Below are 20,886 nucleotides of genomic sequence, written 5' to 3'. Positions count from 1 at the left end.
TGCATAGGGGATATCCTAAAGTCTAAGTCCTTTTGTCCATTTGCATTTGGTTCACAACAATCAAAACAAAACACAAGCACAATAGTATATACACAATTATGTGCTCAAGTGAGCAAAAGGCAAATTACATTAACATAAACATGTACTCAAATGAGCAAAGGGCAAAAACAAATGAATAATATGTACAAGAATAGTAAATTGCATAAATGTAAAGTGCAAGAATTAAATGTTAATGGTCAATAGTTAGTATTAGTGTGCCATAAGGCAATTTAGCGCTATGTTAAGCAATCGTAAGTGGACTAATATAGTAGTCACACCTATCTGAGGCCGGTCAATAAAATATAGGCAACAACACAAGTTAGAGATCTTGATTAGTGAATCAAGCTCCTACAACTTACCATGCCAAAAGAAGAATGAGAAATGATCTTGTATTGATTTAGGTTCTTTGCTTGATTAGGAAGCAACTTATCCTTAATGCAAAGCCATTCACTTGATCTATGATCAAGATGAATTAGATTTGAATCAAGGAAGGTTAAACCTCCCATATATCAAGGCTAACCACCAATCTTTAACTCATTTATCAAAAAAGAAAAAGAAAAAGAAGAAGAAGATGAATAAGAAAGTGCATTAATGGAAATCAAATGAGATCGTCAACATACATTGACCAAAGATAGATGGAATCAAGGTCAACCAATGGTAAACAGAAGCAAGATGAAGTTTAGAAGTCAAGAAACAAATAAAATATTTTTGGTATTTTTCAAAATTAAAATAATACTTGAATTAAAATAAACAATTAAAGGTCAAACTTCAAATCCATTTCAAATCAACTTTGAAAAGTCCAAATGGATCATCCTAAGTTCAAAAAGGTCAAACAAAGTTTGACAAAAAATTTCAGCATTTTTTAGAAACCAGAAACTATTTTTAATCAATTAAAAATGCATAAAAATAACCTAATTGAATTAAAATCTCAAATAAATCTCAAATCAATTAATAAATTGATGAGAATATTTTTCATAGATCCATCATCATTCAAAGAGGTTGAGAAAATATTTTTGTATTTTTTGAATATCAAAAACCATTTAAAATGAATTAAAAATAACCAGAAAAGAGAAAATTCATAAAAAATATCAAATGATAAAATAAAAAATGTTAAAAATCATTTTTAGAAGCTAGAAATTTAAAGAGGAATAATGCAGTTGGTCTCACATTTTTTGGACCAATAATGAGTGAGATATGATTTTTTTAAATGAAAAGGAATAAAAGAAATAAAATGAAAATTGAAATCAGAAAATAAAAATGGAAAAAACGTGAGGCGTAGGATATGAGCTCATTAATTTTGCTAGCACATCACATGGATCATATGTGCGCGTCCAACATACACTCGAGTCAATGTGAAACATGCTGCCATTAAATAAGTCATAACAATGAAGGATCCATATTAGATCTGGAAATGAGATTGCACGGCCGAGATTTGATCTGGAGTTGGGACGGTGGTGTACACCACCGTCTTCTCCGGCGAGACCTCCAACGCCGGTGAGAGTTGCAGACATCGCAACCTCCATCAAATGCCACGATCTATATAGCAATGGAAAGCTGGGGTGATGTACATCACCCCTGTGCCAACTATTTCCACTCTAGACTTCCATGGAGAGAGAAATCAGAGGTTGAAATTTGTGGTGTTCAACTGAAACTTAGTGGATTTGCAAAATTCAAAGCACAGTTATGTTGCCTCTGATGAGAGGACTTCAGCCAACCCAATAAATGCAAGAAACAAGTTATAAACAAGAAGTTTCGAAGAGAATAAGTTAGAGCATCCACCTCTAAAATGTGGATCTTGAGAGCACGATTCTCCTTTGCTAATGCTTGCAGTGTGATCTCAGGATGAAGGTGAAGCAAAGTTAAGGAACTATGAGTCTGAAAATCAATCAATGAAATTGAAATTCAAATCTGAAAATTTGAAGAGAAAGAGAGAGTTCCTTTAAGTGAGGCTATGGAGGGATTCTTGCAGCATAACAGGCGCCTTCAGGTTGCCCAAATGTGAAGCCTAGCACTCATATATATAGCAATTGGCAAGGCAAGTGCATGAACAAAGCATGTGCATGGATGAAGAGGGCCTCCATGCATGGGCCTGTACAGGCGCATGGAGGGCCCAATTCCTCTTGGTTTGGCAAGCTGAGATCATAACATGATGGAATGGTCGTGCAAAATGGATGCAATTAGCTTGTGCAATGAGTTTTCAATTAGTTTCCAAAAATGCACTAAAATATTATCCTCTTCGAAAATGCCATCTCCAAAAATAGAAAATGGCCTTATGGGTAATGGTTGGAAAGATCTTGGCATGAGGATCAATTGTTATGTTGAACAAAACTTCATTTGGAATTGGGAAATTGGTGAAAATTGATCATAAAGTGCTAGGTGCAAAACATGTGTATGTGAAAATTTCAAAAATGGCCAAACTTCAAGCCCTTATGTTTCAATTATGCAAGCTCCAAATGACAAAACCTTCAACATAAAAGTTGTAGATATTTTCAAGACAATCAATTTGGACTTACATTTTGCATAATTTGAATTTTTTATGAGGAAGTTATGGGCTCTTGAAGTTGGACTTTTTCACACTTCAATGCCTTTGGTCCAAAGTGACCTATAATGTTTTGCATTATCACATGTATTTATTTTATGATTATGAAATTTTTTTCAACATAAAAAATGGAGTAGGCATCTTAAACTTTCCAATTCATTTGATCCCACCTCAAAATCATGAAAAATGAATGAGTTATGTGCTTGGGAAGTTGACCTAAAATTAGGGTTTTAGTCAAAATGACCTATAATGTTTTGAAATGGATGATGACATTCCATGTCTCAAATAAATTTTTTATGAACATGAAAGTTGTTCATATGGTCCTTAAGAATATTTTTGATCTTGGGGTCATCTCCATTTGACAAACACATCAAACGTTAGGTCTCAGTGGATTTCAAAATAGTCAGATGATTTGACTGATCAACTTCTCAAGTCCATGCCTCAAATCTTGATGAATTGATGATTGAGGACACTCAAATAAGCTCAAATATGCATAAAATGATGAATGAAAGAACTTCCCTTGATTTTATTTGATCATGGGTTGAGGTTGCTTCATGGGCAAGGCATAGTTGATGCACAGATGAATTAGGGTTTCCTTGGGAGACAATCCTCAAGCCCTTTGGTTTGCTTTGATCAAAATGATGAATTGAGACACTTGGGAGGCATATTTGATGGATGAGAGCTTTGGGAACCATTGTCATGCTTGCTTTCATATTCACCTAGCCATATCAATGAGCATAGGGGCCTCTATGAGCCTTGGATCTTGTGATTGCTCAAGCTACAAAACAAAAGATGTTAGTGACATATTTTTGTGCTTTTGGTTAGTAAACAAAGTAAGAAAAGAAATAATATACAATTCAAGCATGCTTGGTGATCTCAAACCAACTCATAAGTGTTCCCACCCAAAGGTTAGGAGCCAAGATGCTATGGTCCTTGAGGCAAGATGCAAATGCAATGTTATGATGCCATGAGGGATCTTAGGGTCAAAATTGGGGTCTTACAAACCCCTCACTAGTATGTTGAATCTCTCCTCACATGGTGGATTTGTGGTTTTAGGTTGAGTTTTCTCCCTTTGATAATAAAAGACCTTAAGGCTTTTGACCAATCAATTCACTAACTTGTTTTGAGTTTTTTACCCCGAACTACAAAGTTTTGATCCTAATCTTTTTTAAGATGGCACGTAGGCAATGGGTTTATCCATTCAACCATAAAATTGTAAATAACTTGTATATTCTCTTCTCATCCCCCCAATCATGTTTGCACAAATATTTTTCACAAATACCAACCTACCTTACAACAATAGTGAAAAGGGCTCCCTTAAAGTACTAAGGATGTTTTGGGTGCTTAAAACCTTCCCATTGCATAACCAACCCCCTTACCCAGATCTCTGACATTTTTATTAGTTTTTTATTTGATAAAACTTCTCGGTTTTTATTCGCTTTCTAACTTTTCCTTTGGATAAATAGAAGTGCGGTGGCGACTCGAATTGTGTGATTTACTTTTGATTTAGTCAATAAATCTAAAGGTAATGAATACCCTGCTACAATCACACAAAAAATAGCTTCAAGGAACTGAGGTTTTATTTGCAAATATTTTCAGACTATGGATTGTGGACGAAGGAACACTAAGAAGTACAATTTCAGATGTCCGGATTTGAAAGAGTTAAGGAAGGTATCATCTTTTGTATTAGATCCCTTGGACTTCAAGCAACGTCATGGGAAGCTTTTGTCTGTGTTATCTGTTGTTATGGTTGAAGGACTTTTGAGTGTGTTGGTTCAGTTTTATGACCCTCTCTACCGTTGCTTCACTTTTCCTGATTATCAGCTTGTGCCTACGTTAGAGGAGTATGACCATCTCTTGGGAATACCTATTTCTAACAAAGTGTCGGTTAGTGGATTGGAGGAGATTCCCGGATCTCATATTATAGCTGAAGCTCTTCATCTGAAGAAGTCTGAGATTGGGGCTCATTGGGCGAAGAAAGGAGGAATATTTGGGTTGACTTCTGAGTTCCTTATTGGGAAAGCTACTTCCTTTGCTCAAGCTGATAGTGTGGACGCTTTTGAAGCTATATTTGTGTTTCTCATCCATGGTTTGGCTTTGTTCCCTAACATTGACAGTTTTGTTGATGTTAAGGCCATTAGAATCTTCTTGATTGGAAATCCTGTGCCTACTCTGTTAGGTGATATGTACTTCTCTTTTCATTTGAGGAATTCTAAAGATGGTGGAAGTATTGTCTGTTGTGTTCCTCTTCTGTACAAGTGGTTTATTTCGCACATGCCTCAGAGCCTACTTTCGTGGAGAATAAACAATGTCTACGGTGGTCTCAGAGACTTATGTATCTCACTAATGATGATATTGTTTGGTATGATTCTATCTTGGGTAATTTGGATATTATTGATTGTTGTGGTGAATTCTCTAATGTGCCTCTCATTGGTACACAAGGAGGAATCAACTATAACCCTGCTTTGGCTCGTCGTCAATTTGGATTCCCCTTGAGAGACAAGCCTAATAACACTCAGTTAGAAGGTCTTTTCTATCAAGAGGGTAAAGATCCCTAACATTTGAAGCAGAAGATAGTCCATGCTTGGCATAATGTGCATAGGAAAGGAAGATCTGAGCTTGGTCCGCGCATTTGTGTAACTTTGGAAGCTTACACTTCTTGGGTGAAGAAGAGAGCTTTGGAATTGAATATGCCTTATGCTTGTGAGAGACCTATGTCTATGGTTGTGGTTGAGCCATTAGCTCTCCCTAACCATGATGTAGAGGAGTTGGAAGACACACTCTCCAAGATGAAGCAAGAGAAAGATATATGGGAAGAGCGGTTCCATGCTTTGAGTAGAAAGCATGAGGAGTTGCAGCTTGAGTCTATGGACAAAGATGCGTTTATTGAACTTCTTGAAGACTGAGCAGTGAAGAGACAGAGAGAACCAGAGGGTCCATCTTCCTCTAGTATGCCTCAACCTTCCGTTGCTTGGAAGAAGGTTATATATCAGCTTCTCCTCGAGAAGGCTCAGATGAAGACTTCTTTTGAGTCCGAGATTCGATGCATCCGAAGGAAGTACATGCCTGCAGCCAGATCATCTGACACCGTTGTTATGGGATCCTTAGGATGAGTAGTTTCTTTTTCTCTTGTATTTTGTATTTTTGGTTTCTGAAAATGTACTTAGTGTAATCCTTCCAAATTATATAAATAAAAGAGATTTTTATGGTCAATCAAATTGTTACGATTGTTATTATTATATATTTACAAATAAAATAGTATGTTCCTTGAAAATAAAAACAATCAAAGCATTGCATTTCATGCATCATTTGCATAAGGTCTTTCTTCCGCCGGATGTCTTATTGGTTATTCTTCTGTGCTTCAGCCAAGCTGACTCATCGATACAATACTCGCGCCAATCATCTGAGAATCATGGAACACTTGGAACAAGAGAACCAAAAGTTGAAGGACGAGATCGCCTGCTTGACTGCTATGATGGAGTCTGTTTCATTGATACAATACTCGCGCCAATCATCTGAGAATCATGGAACACTTGGAACAAGAGAACCGAGAGTTGAAGGATGAGATCGCCTGCTTGACTTCCATGATGGAGTCTGTTTTACCTGCTCAGAGTCAATCGTCTCCAACGCCTGCAACTCCTCCTCCTCAGAGGACTGTCATTTTAGAGATTGCTACTTCAACCGTGCCTGCCACTCAGTTTATGCATGCTATGCCTGCCGGATTCCCGTGGGGAATGCCGCCGAACTTTGTGCCCGAAGGATTTGCGCCTACTTTTGCTTCCATGCCGGTATCTAGCCCGGTCATGTATGTTCCGCCTCCAGTTGCTCACACGCTGCCTTGTGTTGAGAACACCATCTACCATTCCGAGCCGTCTGAGGGTCTGGATGTTTATGAGAAAATGGATGAGATGAAAGACCAATTCCTTGAGCTGCAAAAGGAGTTGAAGACCTTGAGGGGAAAAGATTTATTTGGTAAGAGTGTTGTGGAGCTTTGCTTGGTGCCCAACGTCAAGATCCCAATGAAGTTCAAAGTCCCTGACTTTGAAAAGTATAAGGGAAACACTTGTCCACTTAGCCATCTTGTCATGTATTCCAGGAAAATATTGACACAAACTGGTAATGATCAATTACTGATTCATTACTTTCAAGATAGTATGACTGGTGCCGCTCTGAGGTGGGTACATGGGTTTGGATAGTGCGAGTGTCCGCACGTTCAATGATTTGGGTGAGGCTTTCGTGAAGCAGTACAATGTGGACATGGCGCCAGATAGGGACCAGTTGAGGTCGATGTCTCAGAAGGACAAAGAGACATTCAAAGAGTACGTCCAAAGATGGAGAAAGCTTTCCGCTCAAATCAACCCTCCATTGGAAGAAAAGGAGATGACCAAGATTTTTCTCAAGACCCTGAGCTCGTTTTACTATGAGCGAACGATTTCTAGTGCCCCCGGTGACTTTACCGAAATGGTAAATATGGGGATGAGATTAGAAGAAGGTGTCCATGAGGGACGGTTATCTAAGGAAGAGGTGTCTTCAAGCAAGAAGTATGGTAACAGTTTCGCTAGGAAGAAGGAAGGCGAGACCAATTCATTGTCAGTTGGGAGGCAGAGGAGGCCTCATGTCAGAAGAAGTCCGCAACCCCGTCAAGATCATCATCAAGTATCATATGTTATTTCAGTGTTTTCCAATAATCAATCAATGCCAGTTCAACTACAACGTCAACGACAGCCACAACAAAGAACAAACAACTACAACAATACCAACACCAACAATAATCAACAACAACAACAGAACTTTGAGAGGAAGAAGGTCTCTTTCGACCCCATTCTTATGTCCTATGCTGAATTGTACCCGTCTTTGGTTCTCAAGAACCTTCTCCAACCAAGAAATCCGCCACAAATTCCAGAACCACTTCCATGGTGGTATAAGCCAAAACTCCGCTGTGCCTTTCACCAAGGGGCTCCTGGCCATGATATTGAGAACTGCTACCCGTTGAAATATGAGGTCCAAAAGCTAGTGAAGAGTGGGATGATGTCCTCTGAGGACCGTGCGTCGAATGTGAATGCTAACCCATTGCCTGCTCATGGAAATTCCTCTGTTAATATGGTAGATGGTTGTCCAGAAAATTTCCGAGTATTTGATGTGCGACGTATTCGTCGATCTTTGGTTGAGATGCATAAGACCCTGTGCATCATCAGTGATTGTGAACATAACCACGATAATTGTGCAATTTGCAGTGTGAATCTCCGTGGGTGTTCGGTTGTCAAGAGAGATATCATTTAAAAAGACAATCTTAAAAAATTAAAGATGTCTCAAATTTATATTCATTATATTATAATTATTCTCGTTTATAATTAATATCTTGTCTTTATACACATTTTTTATGTTGAAGATATTAATAAATATTAATTTTAACTAATTTATTTAAAAAATATAAAACAAAGTTAACTAATTTCATAATGACAAAAAAATGTCTCGTTTATGAATCATATGATAACATCAAATTATGAAAAAATAATAATATATGTATTATAATTATTCCCTTTTATACCAAAATATATTTTTAAATATATATTCATTTTAAGTTATTTTTTAATGATATACGTTTGTCTTGTGTATATTTTTTAAAAATTAAATTATAATAATATGTTATGATTAGGCGTCCACATTAAAATAAAATAATTTTTTAAAACTAATTTATTAATTACATAAAATATTTATGTAAGAACAATGAAATGAAAAAAGATTATGTAATTGCACAAAAACAATAAGTGTTCTGTTTTTTAATTTAAATAATAATAAAAACATATTTTAATAGTTATTTAAACATACATGTGCATTACTACTTCAAAAAAAAAGCATACATGTGTAAAAAATAAAATGACATAAAAAGAATGAAATTGACATAATAAATTCACCTATAAAAAATTAATAAAAATAAATATCAATTATTATTCTAATAAATATACATTTGTAAAAACTTAAAAATATTTAATAATATAAGTTTGATGATAATTTGTTGTCCTAAATTTAAAATACATTATGAATCATATAAATAAGATATTAATATCATTTAATAAAAATAACTTTTTTCCATTCTCACCTTCACTCTATCAAAATAAATTTAAATTCATTTCATTTTTATTCACAATTTCTTACTCTTTTCTTTCTTTTAACAAAATTTCCATTCATTTTTTCTGGCGCAATACAAACAAAATAGAAAACATACATCTATCATTATCATATATTTATCACATCAATCAATTATTTCCATTATCAATATAGCCGAGGTTTAAAATCACACAAAAAAATCTAAATGTATTTAAAAAATAAAAAAGCATTTATACTGGTCAATGAATCAAATATACATTTTTTTATAAAAAAAATTATGTATTTTTCTTTTTCTCACGGATCCCATAAATAAATCCAACGGTTCCCCATATTCCGTTCCGTGATCTGCGGTGCAGAAGATTAAAGCCCGAAACCCAGAAATTTTCGGTTATAGTTAGTCGCTGAAGTGAGACTATGGTGTTTACTTGAGACCAAAGTTTCAAAATCTTTATAGTATCAGAAAGAATGCGATAAACCCAAAACATAATTGAATCAAATCTTTTTCTTCCCAAAAAAAATTGTTTCAAATCTCAAATCAAAAAGAGAAAATTAAGATATTTTAGTTGATTTTCTACGCATTTATTGTTTCTATTTGTATTATCTACATTTGGTTTCTCAATTCCAAAACCTTAGTTTCATTGCCAATGGAGGGTTTAGAGGAATCCAGAAGAAGCTTTAAGCGGAAGTGTGAGTTCCAGCAACAAAAGCTTCGAATCAATGAAAGAGTTGAGGTAATGTCATTTTTTTTGTTGCAAAAAATTTGGTGAACCCTAGTTTTGATAATGCCATTTTTGTGGGAAACCCTATTAACTACATTTCGTTTGATTTTACGGTTCATGCAAGGTATTTTCGTTATTTTAACTGTTTATGGTAATATATAAGGACGTGAACATGGAAAAAGTTTTAATTTTTTTTTCCTTTTTGATTACTTTATTTATTGATTTTGGTATTTTGATTTGAAGTTTCTGTGTATGGGAATTGTAAATTTTTGAAGTTTTTTTTTTCAGGTGAAGAGTTTTGAGGAGGGTTTTCTGGGATCATGGCATCCGGGCACTGTTATTGAATGTGGGAAGCTGACGCGTCATGTTAGATATGAGAATATTGTGGAGGATGATGGGTTGGATTATTTGGTGGAAGTGGTGAAAGTTTCGGATGCTTTGGATTGTGAGTTTGGTTCTCCGAGTAAATGTGCGGTGATTAGGCCACTTCCTCCTTGGGTTGAGTTTCAAACCTGTGATATTAAATTTGGTCTTTGTGTTGATGTGAGTTACCAGGATGCTTGGTGGGAAGGTGTTGTGTTTGATCACCATGAAGTAATGGAGAAGAGGAGTGTGTTCTTTCCTGATTTGGGTGATGAGATGAAGGTCGAGATCGATCAAATGCGGATTACTCAGGATTGGGATGAAGTTACGGGGAAATGGCAGCGACGGGGGAACTGGGTGTTTCTTGAATTGATCGAGGAGTGTCTGCGGGAGTCATATCTTGCAGTTTCGGTGAAGCAAATTTGGTATGAAGTGCAACAAAAAAAGGAATTTGCAGCTGTTGGCGATTGGACTTTAAATGTGAAGAAGGATTTGTGGAGAGACATGATAATGCAGGTAGTTGTTGACTACATGGGTATTACAGTAAGAGAAGTTTTCTCAACCTTGAAACCTCAAGAGCTGGACTCGGTTGGCCTAATGTCTAAAGTTGATTCAAACAAGACGTTGTCTGAGAAGGAAAATTTTGAGCAGAAACAACTTGTTATTTTTCCAGTTGAAAAGGACTTTCCAAAGTTTCAAAGTGAAGTTTCAGTTGCTATTTGTTCTGAGAGAAACAAACGTAGATCTTCAACTCATTCAAATTCCAACAATTGGGAACCTGTAATAGTGCCTGAAATGGAATACTGCCCCGATGCTGTTACGCAATACATACTTGCTTCTCAGAACAGGAATAAGAGACCGATTTGGAGGGAAAAAGTATGGAAGCATCTTGCATATCTTGGATGGGAAATTGACCAACATGGTCATCATATCAGGTACAAGCCACCAGATGGAATCTGTCAGAAGAAATTTTACTACTCACTTATTGAAATTTGTAAAGTTATGGAATCAAGGGTGAACTCTTCGGCATCAAAAAATGATATCGGTAACAATGCTCCTACTCCTTCCTCTATTAATGGTTATAATTTATCTATTTCTTCTTCTACTCCACAATCTGAACCACCTCAAACCATTAATATAAGTGCATATCTTCCTACTCAACCTACACCATCTAAACCACCAAAACTACCTAGACCATGTCATGTTCCACATGTGCTTCTTAATCCATTGGAAAAGAGTCAGAATCCAGATGTATCTTCTCTAGCTGTGGTGCCTTCTTCTGTTGCAGTGGCAGGTGAACAAGCTACTCCTTCAGCGGCGTATTGGCCTCAAGTCATTGCTGAATACCACAAACGTGCACTCGAACGGAATTGGCGTGGTAAAAAAAAATATATTTCAAAAATAAAAAAGCATCTCCTGAAAGAAGGATGGGTTTTAACTGACCCTCCCCCGGAAAACAAAAGAAGGGGTGTGTTATATACTTCCCCGCAAAACCGGAACTTTACCTCACTGAACATGGTATGCAAATTCCTAATTAAGGAAAGTAATATAAGATCATCTATTTCTGGAATTGAACCTTTAAATGCCTCAGTTGTTAACGAAGAAAGTGTTGATCAGGAAAGTATTCAAAGATCAACTATGTCTGGCATTCAACCGTTTGTTAGTGATGAAAGTGTTGATCGAGTACCAAGTGATGATTTATCAAGTAAAACATCACATTTTCTTCCTCATGAGACTGAATTGTACACTATAGACAGGGTTGCTACAAATAGATCAAAGAGAAAACGCGATGATTCAAGTCTAAGGGTGAGATCGAATAAAAGAGTGCGAAAATTTTCTGCCCCTTCTCTATCACATCAGAAAGCTCTGAATGTTGTGTCTTGGTTGATAGACAGCAATGTGGTGTTACCAAGGTCTAATGTTTATTATGTAGCAAAAAGACAGCATGTCATGGCTTCTGGTCGAATAACTCACGATGGAATCAAGTGTAAATGTTGTCATAAAATATTTAGTCTTGTTTCCTTTGAATTTCATGCTATTGGCAGTAATACCACCAGACCAAGTGCTAGTATCTTTCTGGATGATGGTAGGTCGCTCTTACAGTGCCAGATACAAATAATGCAAGATCATGTGTCAAGGGAGGCTATGGTAAAATCACAAACTCATTTGTGTCAGAGTGAAAACGACTACATTTGTTCCGTTTGCCGCAACGGGGGCGAACTTCTTTTGTGTGATCGGTGTCCGTCTTCATATCATAAGACGTGTCTTGGTCTTGAGGTAGGTTAACCATTTTCATTCTGGTTCAAGGTATATTTAGTATTCTCATATTTATTTCAGTTTAATTCTTCCAAACCAATAATTGAACTTTGTTTTTCCTGTATAGGACATCCCTGATGGTGAATGGTTTTGTCCATCATGTCTTTGCGGGATTTGTGGCCAAAGAAAATTCAATGGGGGCGGTGAGGATGGACATTTCCTTAAATGCATTCAGTGTGAACATAATTGTAAGTATGCGTTAGAGCTGGTATTGAAACGAATAGAATATACTAATACATATAATACATTTGCTTACACATTTCATCTATATCTAGATATCTTTTGATTTTTATGTGTATTTATGTGCATCTGTTAATCAACACTACTATACTTACCATGTCATTTTTGTGAACCTAATGTAGATCATGTTGCATGCCTGATAAGTAGAGATACATTTAAATCCAAAAGTTATGCGGAAAGCCAGTTCTGCGGAAAAGACTGTGAAAAGGTATATATTCAATACATCCCCTTATTTATTGGAAAGTTTTAGCAATGTTTTTGTAGAAATTTGGTAATTTATCTGCTTGTTTGAAATAAAATTATATTTGTCGTTGATACTTCGGTATATGTGATTTTGGTCAGGGCTTGCACTTGAAATCTAATGGAATTAATGAGGATTGATTTCGGCGAAATTACATGTTATGACTTGGCAATAGCAAGTCCAATTAAGTTTAATGCCATACTAAATTTTTGTTGTGTCTATTTTTTTCGCAGTTATATGAAGGCCTTCAAAGAATGTTGGGAGAGCCAGTTTCAGTGGGCGTGCGTGATCTAACATGGACATTGGTGAAGTGTATCGACTTTGAGAGTTATGATATTGATAGTAGTAAAAGTGGATTATTGGCAGAAAGTTACAGCAAACTCAATGTTGCTCTTTCTGTGATGCATGAATGTTTTGAGCCCCTAAAGGAACCCTCCTCTGGCAGAGATCTGGTGGAAGATGTTATATTCAGCCGAAGGTCAGTGATTCTTATCCATGAAAATATGTTCACGGTGTTTTATTAGAATACATTTTTATATTTGTGTTATTGATATTGGTAAAGACCTAATTTTCATAGTAATATATTTATTAATTGCAGTCCTCCGATACTACATGTGCTATTCTCACCTTTGCTAAGACGTTCAATTGGAAAAGTTTCATAGTTCTGATGATAGGAGAGTGTCATTTAAAATATCACAGTTCTCATAGGAAACTTGCATTTAAAAATAATCAACTGATGTGGAGGTTTTTGGCCATTATAAATTTATTCCATTTACTGATGGATTTTCCATTGTCCATGGCTATGGCATCTGTCTCTAAATTGTGTGAATTATTGTTTTACCTCTTGTCATGTATCTGATGATGTCTGTACATGTGAGTTTTTCAGGTCAGAACTTAATCGAATGAATTTCCGGGGTTTCTATACTGTACTTCTAGAGAAAGATGGAGAGCTGGTCAGTGTGGCAACTATTAGGTGAGTATAGGATTTGCTTCCATAAAAAACCAGGCTCTGTTTGACTGAATGATTATATTTCTTTTTGAGCTGCTGTCTTTTTAATGGCTTGTGTTATGGTAATCTTGAGTTACTGCTTTAACTTTTCAGGGTCTTAGGAGATAAGGTAGCTGAAGTACCTCTTGTTGGTACAAGATTTCAATATCGTCGACATGGAATGTGCCGCATCTTAATGGATGAACTGGAAAAGGTAATGAACAAGGAACTCATTTCCCTTTTTTCCTTCTCTATCATTTGACGCCCTTTTTTCATATTTAACATCATAATATGTGTGTTTTGTATTTTGGCTGTAACACCTAGGACTGTTCAAAAGAATCCACTGAGACAGCCAAACTGAACTGAACTGCCAAACCCAACCAAATTAAAACCATATAGAACCTATGAAGCACAAACACCTCTAGGATTAGGTGTGTTGCACAGTGTTGCGTTAATGTGATTCGCATAGGTGTCCGACAATTGTATGATACATGTAAGACACCTCTAGGAGTAGGTACTATCATATATGTAGTAGAGTTATCGATAGCGACTGATAGCGGTGACCCCCGCTACGGCGGAGTGGTTTGCGTCTCAGTTTGAGATCACGGCCGCAATTTGTGGTTTTAGCGTGTCGCGGGAGTGGAGTGTTTCCCGGCTCGAGCGGGTTTCATCAGTTTTGAAAGCAAAAACCGAGTTTTACCCTTAAAAAAATTAAACGTGGAGGAGGTTTGAGGAATTTTTCCAATTTTCCCTAACTCAGAACATTCAATCTTCTTCTCGCCCACCTTTCGCAAGTTTTCAGAGTTTTCTTCTCACAATCTTCTCCAAGCGCCACCTCCATCTGGTTCATTTCTCAGCGCCGCCGCCCCCGTCTGCTTCGTTTCTCAGTGCCAGTGCCACCGCCCCCGTCTGCTGTGTTTCTCAGTGCCTCCGTCTGCCACGTTTCTTAGTCTGCTGCGTTTTTCAGGTTGGTTTTTAATTCTTAGTTCTTTTTTTCTCTTCTTTCTTCTTTCTTTTCTCTTCTTTCACATTTCTTTTCCTCGTTACTTACTCTGTTTTTTAGTCTTCTTTCTCTTTTTTTTTATTCAAGCCTTCTTCCTCTTTTTCTTGCTCTGATTCTTTTTTGTTTGTTTTCTTTCCTTTAAGTAATAGTAAATTAATAAATTTATTCCTCTTCTTCCTCTTTTATTTGTAGACAATAGCCAGCATATTCTTCTACACCATCTCTGAATTCTACATTTGTCGCCTCCTGTGGCCAAACCTTTAAACCAGCCGGTAGTGACGTTGACATATCATGACAATTTAACCATTGGAAGGATCTAAATAACAAGAAAAAGGTGACATGTGAGTTTTGTAATCTTACAACTAGTGGAAGAACAAGTAGAGCAAGAAATCATCAACTAGGTATAAAGGGTGATGTAGTTGAACAAGTAGAGCAAGAAATCATCAATTAGGTATAAAGGGTGATGTAGTTGAATAAGTAGAGCAAGAAGACATCAGCGGGGAATAAAGAGCTATGTAGTTGCTTGCTTTAAAACACCAACCGGATGTTAAAGCACTATTACAGGCTGATTTGGATGGAAACGAAAGAATTAAAAAAGGAGTAGCAGTGGTGCCTAGTGCAAATAGATGAAGATGCTAATGACGCCATTGAGGAGATAGGGAGAATTCGAACCGGAAAGAGGCTTGCTGAGACCTCTTTACATGCTGTCAAAAAGATTAAAGGTCCATTGGATTTAATGTTTAAGAAGACTAGGACACAAAGCAAACAAGCATCAATGATGCATGTGCTAGAACAAGATTTTGATTCTGCAATGTATCTTTAAGTTTTGATGATAACAAAGAATGAAACAATTTGGTACCCTAATAATTTTCTTAAGTGTGCAGGATTCTAAGTTGAAATGACACTGATAAGTCACCTTCTGATTCTTAAGAAACTAATATTTGACATCTGAAGTAGTCCAGAAGCGCTGATCCAACACAAAGAGAAATCACATCTGACTCTGAACAGAATGCATCTGAGGAGCAATCACCTGAAGAATCTGACTCTGAAGTTCAAGCTCTGATGATCTGATTCTGCGAACTCTATCTGAAGAATCTACACAGAGATATCTGAGGACTCTAACTCTGAAGACTCTGATCATGCTCACCTCACTCTGACACATGCTCAGAAACACGCCATCAGATGTCACCTGGTCAGAAACTTAAGGTGGAAACATTCAAATTGTAGTACAATCCTTTTAAGAAAACATTTGATTATGCTCCTAGTCTATTATGGAAACGATAAGGAATTTACTACATTTGTCTCCCACAGCTAGCACGAAATCTTTGTTGATTTCCCCTCAACGGTATTATCACAACTTGCCAAAATACAACCTTCATACAACTTTTTCACCACTCTTATGAAGAACAACTCAGGCTCTGCATACTCTGATTATTTCTTCACCATTGTTGTTGTAAGAAAAAGTTTCCATACAAGAGTTGCTGCCAAATATTTTGTAGTTATCTTTCACTGTTCTTAAATTGTTTTTGATTCCTCAAGTGACTTGTTTAGGTCTGTAGACTTGAGAGGGTTAAGAGGTTGTTGAATCCTTAGATGAATTTTGTAATATGTTGAGATTAGTGGATTAAGTCTTTGTTGAAGGCGAAATCACCTTGGCCAGGTGAACTGGAGTAACTTTGATTTTCAAGCGAACCAGGATAAATCGTTTGTGTTATTATTATTTCTTCTTTGTGTATGTTGAGAAAATCTTTTAATTCCTGTGAAAATAATTCAAACCAAACACAAAACCTCCAATTTTTGAGAGTTTCTTCCTAGGTTACGATGCTGATATCTGTGATATGGTTACAAATGATTATGAGCTACCCATCTCGATCAGAGTAGAATGAACGACGATCAGAAGCGTGATTTCAAGAATCACCATAAAGCTAGAACCATTCTGATAAATGCTATTTCCTACCACGAGTACGAGAAGATAACCAATAGGGAAACAACCAAATATATTTTTGACTCCTTGGAAATGACGCAAAAAGGCAACAACCAAGTTAGATTAAGGCTCTGACCTTAATCTAGAAGTATGAAGCCTTCAGAATGGAAGATGATGAAGTTGTTGAAGTGATGTTCTCAAGGTTACAAACCTTGGTTGTAGGACTCAAGGTTCTGGATAAAGGATATACTACAAGAGATCATGTCAAGAAGATAATCAAAAGTCTTCCCAAGAATATCACTTCAACAGCTTCATCATGTTCCATTCTGAAGGCTTCATACTTTTGGATTAAGGCCATAGCCTTAGTCTCTTTAACTTGGTTGTTTCCTTCGTGCGTCATTTTCAAGGAGTCAAAAATATCTTTGGTTGTTTTCCTGTTGGTTATCTTTTCGTTGTAGGAAATAACGTTTAACAAAATGGTTCTAGCCTTATGGTGATTCTTGAAATCACGTTTTGGAATAGGAATACCAATTGCAGAGATGAGCAACTCATATATCCCAGATATCAGCATCGTAGCCTAGGAAGAAACTCTTAATTTTGTCCTTCATTTGTGTTGGCCATGAAGTTTTTCTCACCCTGGGTCTCTTTACACGGTTAAGTGTTTGATTCAAAACACGCAAAGAAGAAATAATAATAACCCAAACGAGTTCTCCTGGTTCGCTTGAAAATCAAAGCTACTCCAGTCCACCCGGCCAAGATGATTTCGCCTTCAACAAAGACTTAATACACTAATTTAACAGATTACAAAGTTCGTCTAAGGGTTCAATAACCTCTTATCCCTCTCAAGTCTAAGGAATCAAAAACAATTACAAGAATTAAAAGTGTTTCGCTAGATAAGCAGTATAGACACAATTTAAGAACAATGAAAGATAACTACACAATATTGAGCAACAACTTAACCCGAGTATGCAGAGCGTGAGTTGTTCTTCGTAAGAGTGGTGATAAACTTGTTGTATCAAGGTTGTATTTTGGCAAGTTGTGGAAAGGTCCTTATATAGCACTTGAGATAATACCGTTGGGGGAAATCAATAAAGATTTCGTGCCAAGATTAAGTTGTATGACAAATGTATTCATCTAGTCCCTGCTTTGATTGAAATATATGAATGTCGTGACAAGATTAATCCTATGGTTTTGAGTGACATTGATTATCACATTGTATGGTTGATGGGAGAGATAGGAGAAGATGGTGAACGTGTAGAAGAGATGATTCATGAAAATGATGATTTAACTTGGTCTCGAGTTGCCAATGCAAAGTGGGATTAATGAGCCTATATTCTACGCTAGGAGGACAAAGCAACTTGCAGCTGCAAGTACATATAGGGCAACAATAACACAACAAGTGGTGCTAGAAAATGTTAAAGAAGATGAAGAATTGGAAAATGACGAAGAAGATGAAAATTGGAGGAAGACGTTGAAGAAGAAGACTTGTTTGATGATGATTTATGATTTCTATGTTTGTTTGAATTTTCATATAATAGTACTCTAAGTTTGAATTTTAAGATGTTAAGATGTGATGTTTTGAATTTGATTAAGATTTGTTGAATTTAATTAAGAGTTTTTGATTAAGCATTGTGCTTTGATATTTGATTTTATGAATCTTTTATGGGTGGTGTTATTTGTTTAGTTTTACATTAAATATATGTTTTTATAGATTATTCATATAATTAGTCCAAAAAATAGTCAAATAGCAGTTATCCCGCTATCTCATTCAACACAGTTTACCTTAAAAAAAAAAGGTAAACCACTGTGCACCAAACAGATAAAACAGTTTGGTTCAGTTTGGGATCAATCATATTCAGTTCAATTCAGTTTTGTGAACCCCATCAACAATTCAGTTTAGTTTGGTGTGGTTTTATGTAGAAACCTAACTTTGAAAAGGCCTAATAACACCCCTATTGCTACTTTATATCTTAATTTAATTCCAATGATGATTGCAACTTTGACACTATTGTAAAACTAATTACAGCTTGTATTCTACAATTTTGTATTCACTTTCAAAGATACCCAGATTTGCATAATTTTTTAACTTGTATTTCTTTCACCAGAAACTCATGCAGTTAGGAGTGAAGCAGCTTGTTTTGCCTGCTGTTCCTTGTGTGGTAGATACATGGACTGGTCCTTTTGGCTTTTCAAAGATGACAGAACATGAGAGGTCAAAATTTCTGGACTATACTTTCTTAGATTTTCAGGGTACCATCATGTGCCAGAAGTTGTTGACAAAGATGCTGTCTCCAGATTCTGTTTTGCCAATAGGTATGTAATTTGTAATCTATAGGATACAAGTAAATAAGTTTGTGTCTTGTGTCTTCTAAGGAAAATACATTTATAACTTCAATGTTTCTCTATGCAGAGTTCCAACAAAAAGTCAGTGCTATCTCCGAAAGCAGTAGTGCTAATAAGTCTCCAGTATCTGAAGTTTACCAAGCAGGAGAGATAGTTATGAAAGAAACGGCGGATACACCAATGTTGGAGTATGTCTCCCCTCTGTCTATTTAATCCTTACCATACAAGAAAGGCACAATTATTAAATGCTATGTATAATAGTAATAAAGTGACGGCAAAGGCATCTTATATTGTAGGCTAAAAATGGAAAGTCGCGTGAGTATTTTAAGGCATAAAAATGAACCCCTTGTAGTGTGTTATAGCAAAGAAAGTTCACTCATGTAAGAAAGTAGTTTCTGTCTGTTACCATATATCTATTGTTGTCATCAATATTGCCTCGATTGAGATTTTGCCTAGGATAGTGAGTGGTAGCAAGACCGCAACAAAGATCATATAATGTTAAATAGTTAAATAGTTGTTATAGTGGCCTTATAGTGCTATAGCAAAGTGGAATTTGGACAATCTTTAGGACAAAATCTTGTTAAATAACCGTTGTAGTGGCGTTACAACGCTAATGCGTAGCGGGATTTTAACAATCTGGTAGCCACAATTGACAACACTAGCACAATTGACAACACTAGGATAATAAGATCTTACCAAAATAATTACTTAGAATCGGGATAGGATATCAGCAATGATTGTGTATCTAACGAACCTGATTTTTTTTTTGCAGTGCTTTTGAAGGCGAAAGCGATAATAATAATGTAGTATCTATCGAACCTGTTATTGACTGTGTCACCATGGTACTTCTATTTGTTCCCTTGTTATTCTACCAAATGCTATCTTGTAGTCAGTTAGAATTTGAATAAACTGTTATTATTTACAGTTTGCTCCCTTACTCATTTCTTGATAATTTAATTGGTTTTTAGGCGGATCAACCAGTTCTTGAGGATGAACAACATTGCCAGAACGGAACCTCCACTGTACAAGGCTCTTCTGAAAAATGGAAGAATGTCTTGCATTATTATAGACGGAGGAAAGTGAAAGGGTAGCATGAGTATGATTATGATGCTTGTGAGTAAAAGGGAAACACAATATTTTGTTGAAGGGGAATAGCTGAAGTGTTGATCACATAATCTTCAGTGATAACCTCTTTCTTTGTGTTTCCTTGGTACAAAGTATACATGTTTATAAGTAGGAGATTTTGCATGCCTTTATAAATTGAGGTAGTTTTGAGTTAGATGGATGGAGCCATTTCTATATAGTTTTGGAAATCACTAACAATGGGTTGTAACATAAACTCTACTAATGGTTATTTTTGAAGTATATTTTGTGTCAATAATGATTTGACAAAATTGAAGCCAAACAGTTTCGATTTTAGCCTAAGGTTGGATAAGGTAGTTATTTACATAATTTTAAATTAATGGATAAGGTAGTTATTTACATTGCCAATTATTTTAGGGCAATAGTATTGTCAATTTTCCTTTTTCTTTTTCTTTTAAATATTTTTCATTATTAACTGGAACATTTTTATTTTAAAACTAGATTTTTTATTGGTGCATGACACGTGTCATATATAAAAAATATTGTTGTTTCACATAACAAAACTTAAAAATTAAGAAATATTTGAGTAAAAAACAATTGTACACCATTGAATCTATTATGAATAACGAATGTTTAATAGTGTCTCTTTGTCTTCTAATATATATATATTCTTTTACTAAATGTTAATTAATTCTTTTAATGGTGTATTTATATTGTTAGACCATTTGTGTTCGATAAATAGGACTTTTATTTTATTAGAGTTATAATGGTGAATTATAGAATACATACATTTTTAATCTTTTTTATCTAATTTGTTCCCTTTTCCCTTTAGTTCATAATACGTTATTAGCACAAAGCTTCAAAATTTCAAAGGTATTTTTTTTTTGTTTTATTTTGTTTAATTTCATAAAATACATTATTTATTATATATATTATATTTTATTAGAAAAATATCAATTATGATTTACATGCATCTTAGA

At 35.7% G+C, this 20,886-nt stretch overlaps 1 protein-coding gene across 3 annotated transcripts; it reads left to right on the top strand.

The window, feature by feature from the left end:
* The first annotated feature begins 9,073 nt into the window (after positions 1-9,073).
* On the top strand, positions 9,074-20,275 carry LOC127084556 (uncharacterized). 3 transcript variants are annotated; one of them, XM_051025036.1, is made up of 11 exons: positions 9,075-9,417; positions 9,694-12,045; positions 12,152-12,272; positions 12,447-12,532; positions 12,799-13,043; positions 13,452-13,538; positions 13,668-13,767; positions 18,586-18,793; positions 18,891-19,011; positions 19,596-19,665; positions 19,792-20,275. In XM_051025036.1, the coding sequence occupies exons 1-11, from the start codon at positions 9,331-9,333 to the stop codon at positions 19,912-19,914; spliced, it is 3,600 nt and encodes a 1,199-aa protein (XP_050880993.1). In that variant the 5' UTR covers positions 9,075-9,330; the 3' UTR covers positions 19,915-20,275. The 3 variants fall into 3 exon arrangements, 2 of the variants coding, with proteins under 2 accessions (XP_050880994.1, XP_050880993.1); XR_007788746.1 differs by lacking the exons at positions 18,586-18,793; positions 18,891-19,011; positions 19,596-19,665; positions 19,792-20,275 and adding an exon at positions 14,749-17,691 and having other exon boundaries at positions 13,668-14,520; XM_051025037.1 differs by lacking the exons at positions 13,452-13,538; positions 13,668-13,767; positions 18,586-18,793; ... (1 more) ...; positions 19,596-19,665; positions 19,792-20,275 and adding an exon at positions 13,164-13,427 and having other exon boundaries at positions 9,074-9,417.
* Positions 20,276-20,886: the final 611 nt, after the last annotated feature.

Source organism: Lathyrus oleraceus, chromosome 5 (genome assembly GCF_024323335.1).
Source record: "Lathyrus oleraceus cultivar Zhongwan6 chromosome 5, CAAS_Psat_ZW6_1.0, whole genome shotgun sequence".
Taxonomy (NCBI): Eukaryota; Viridiplantae; Streptophyta; class Magnoliopsida; order Fabales; family Fabaceae; genus Lathyrus; species Lathyrus oleraceus.
This window is presented reverse-complemented; position numbering and strand designations above follow the sequence as displayed.

Coding starts and splice junctions, on each gene's coding strand:
- LOC127084556 (XM_051025036.1), top strand. CDS start 9,331: ATGGAGGGTTTAGAGGAATCCAGAAGAAGCTTTAAGCGGAAGTGTGAG. Junction 13,539..13,667: donor GTCAGTGTGGCAACTATTAG/GTGAGTATAGGA, acceptor TTAACTTTTCAG/GGTCTTAGGAGATAAGGTAG. Junction 19,666..19,791: donor TTATTGACTGTGTCACCATG/GTACTTCTATTT, acceptor ATTGGTTTTTAG/GCGGATCAACCAGTTCTTGA.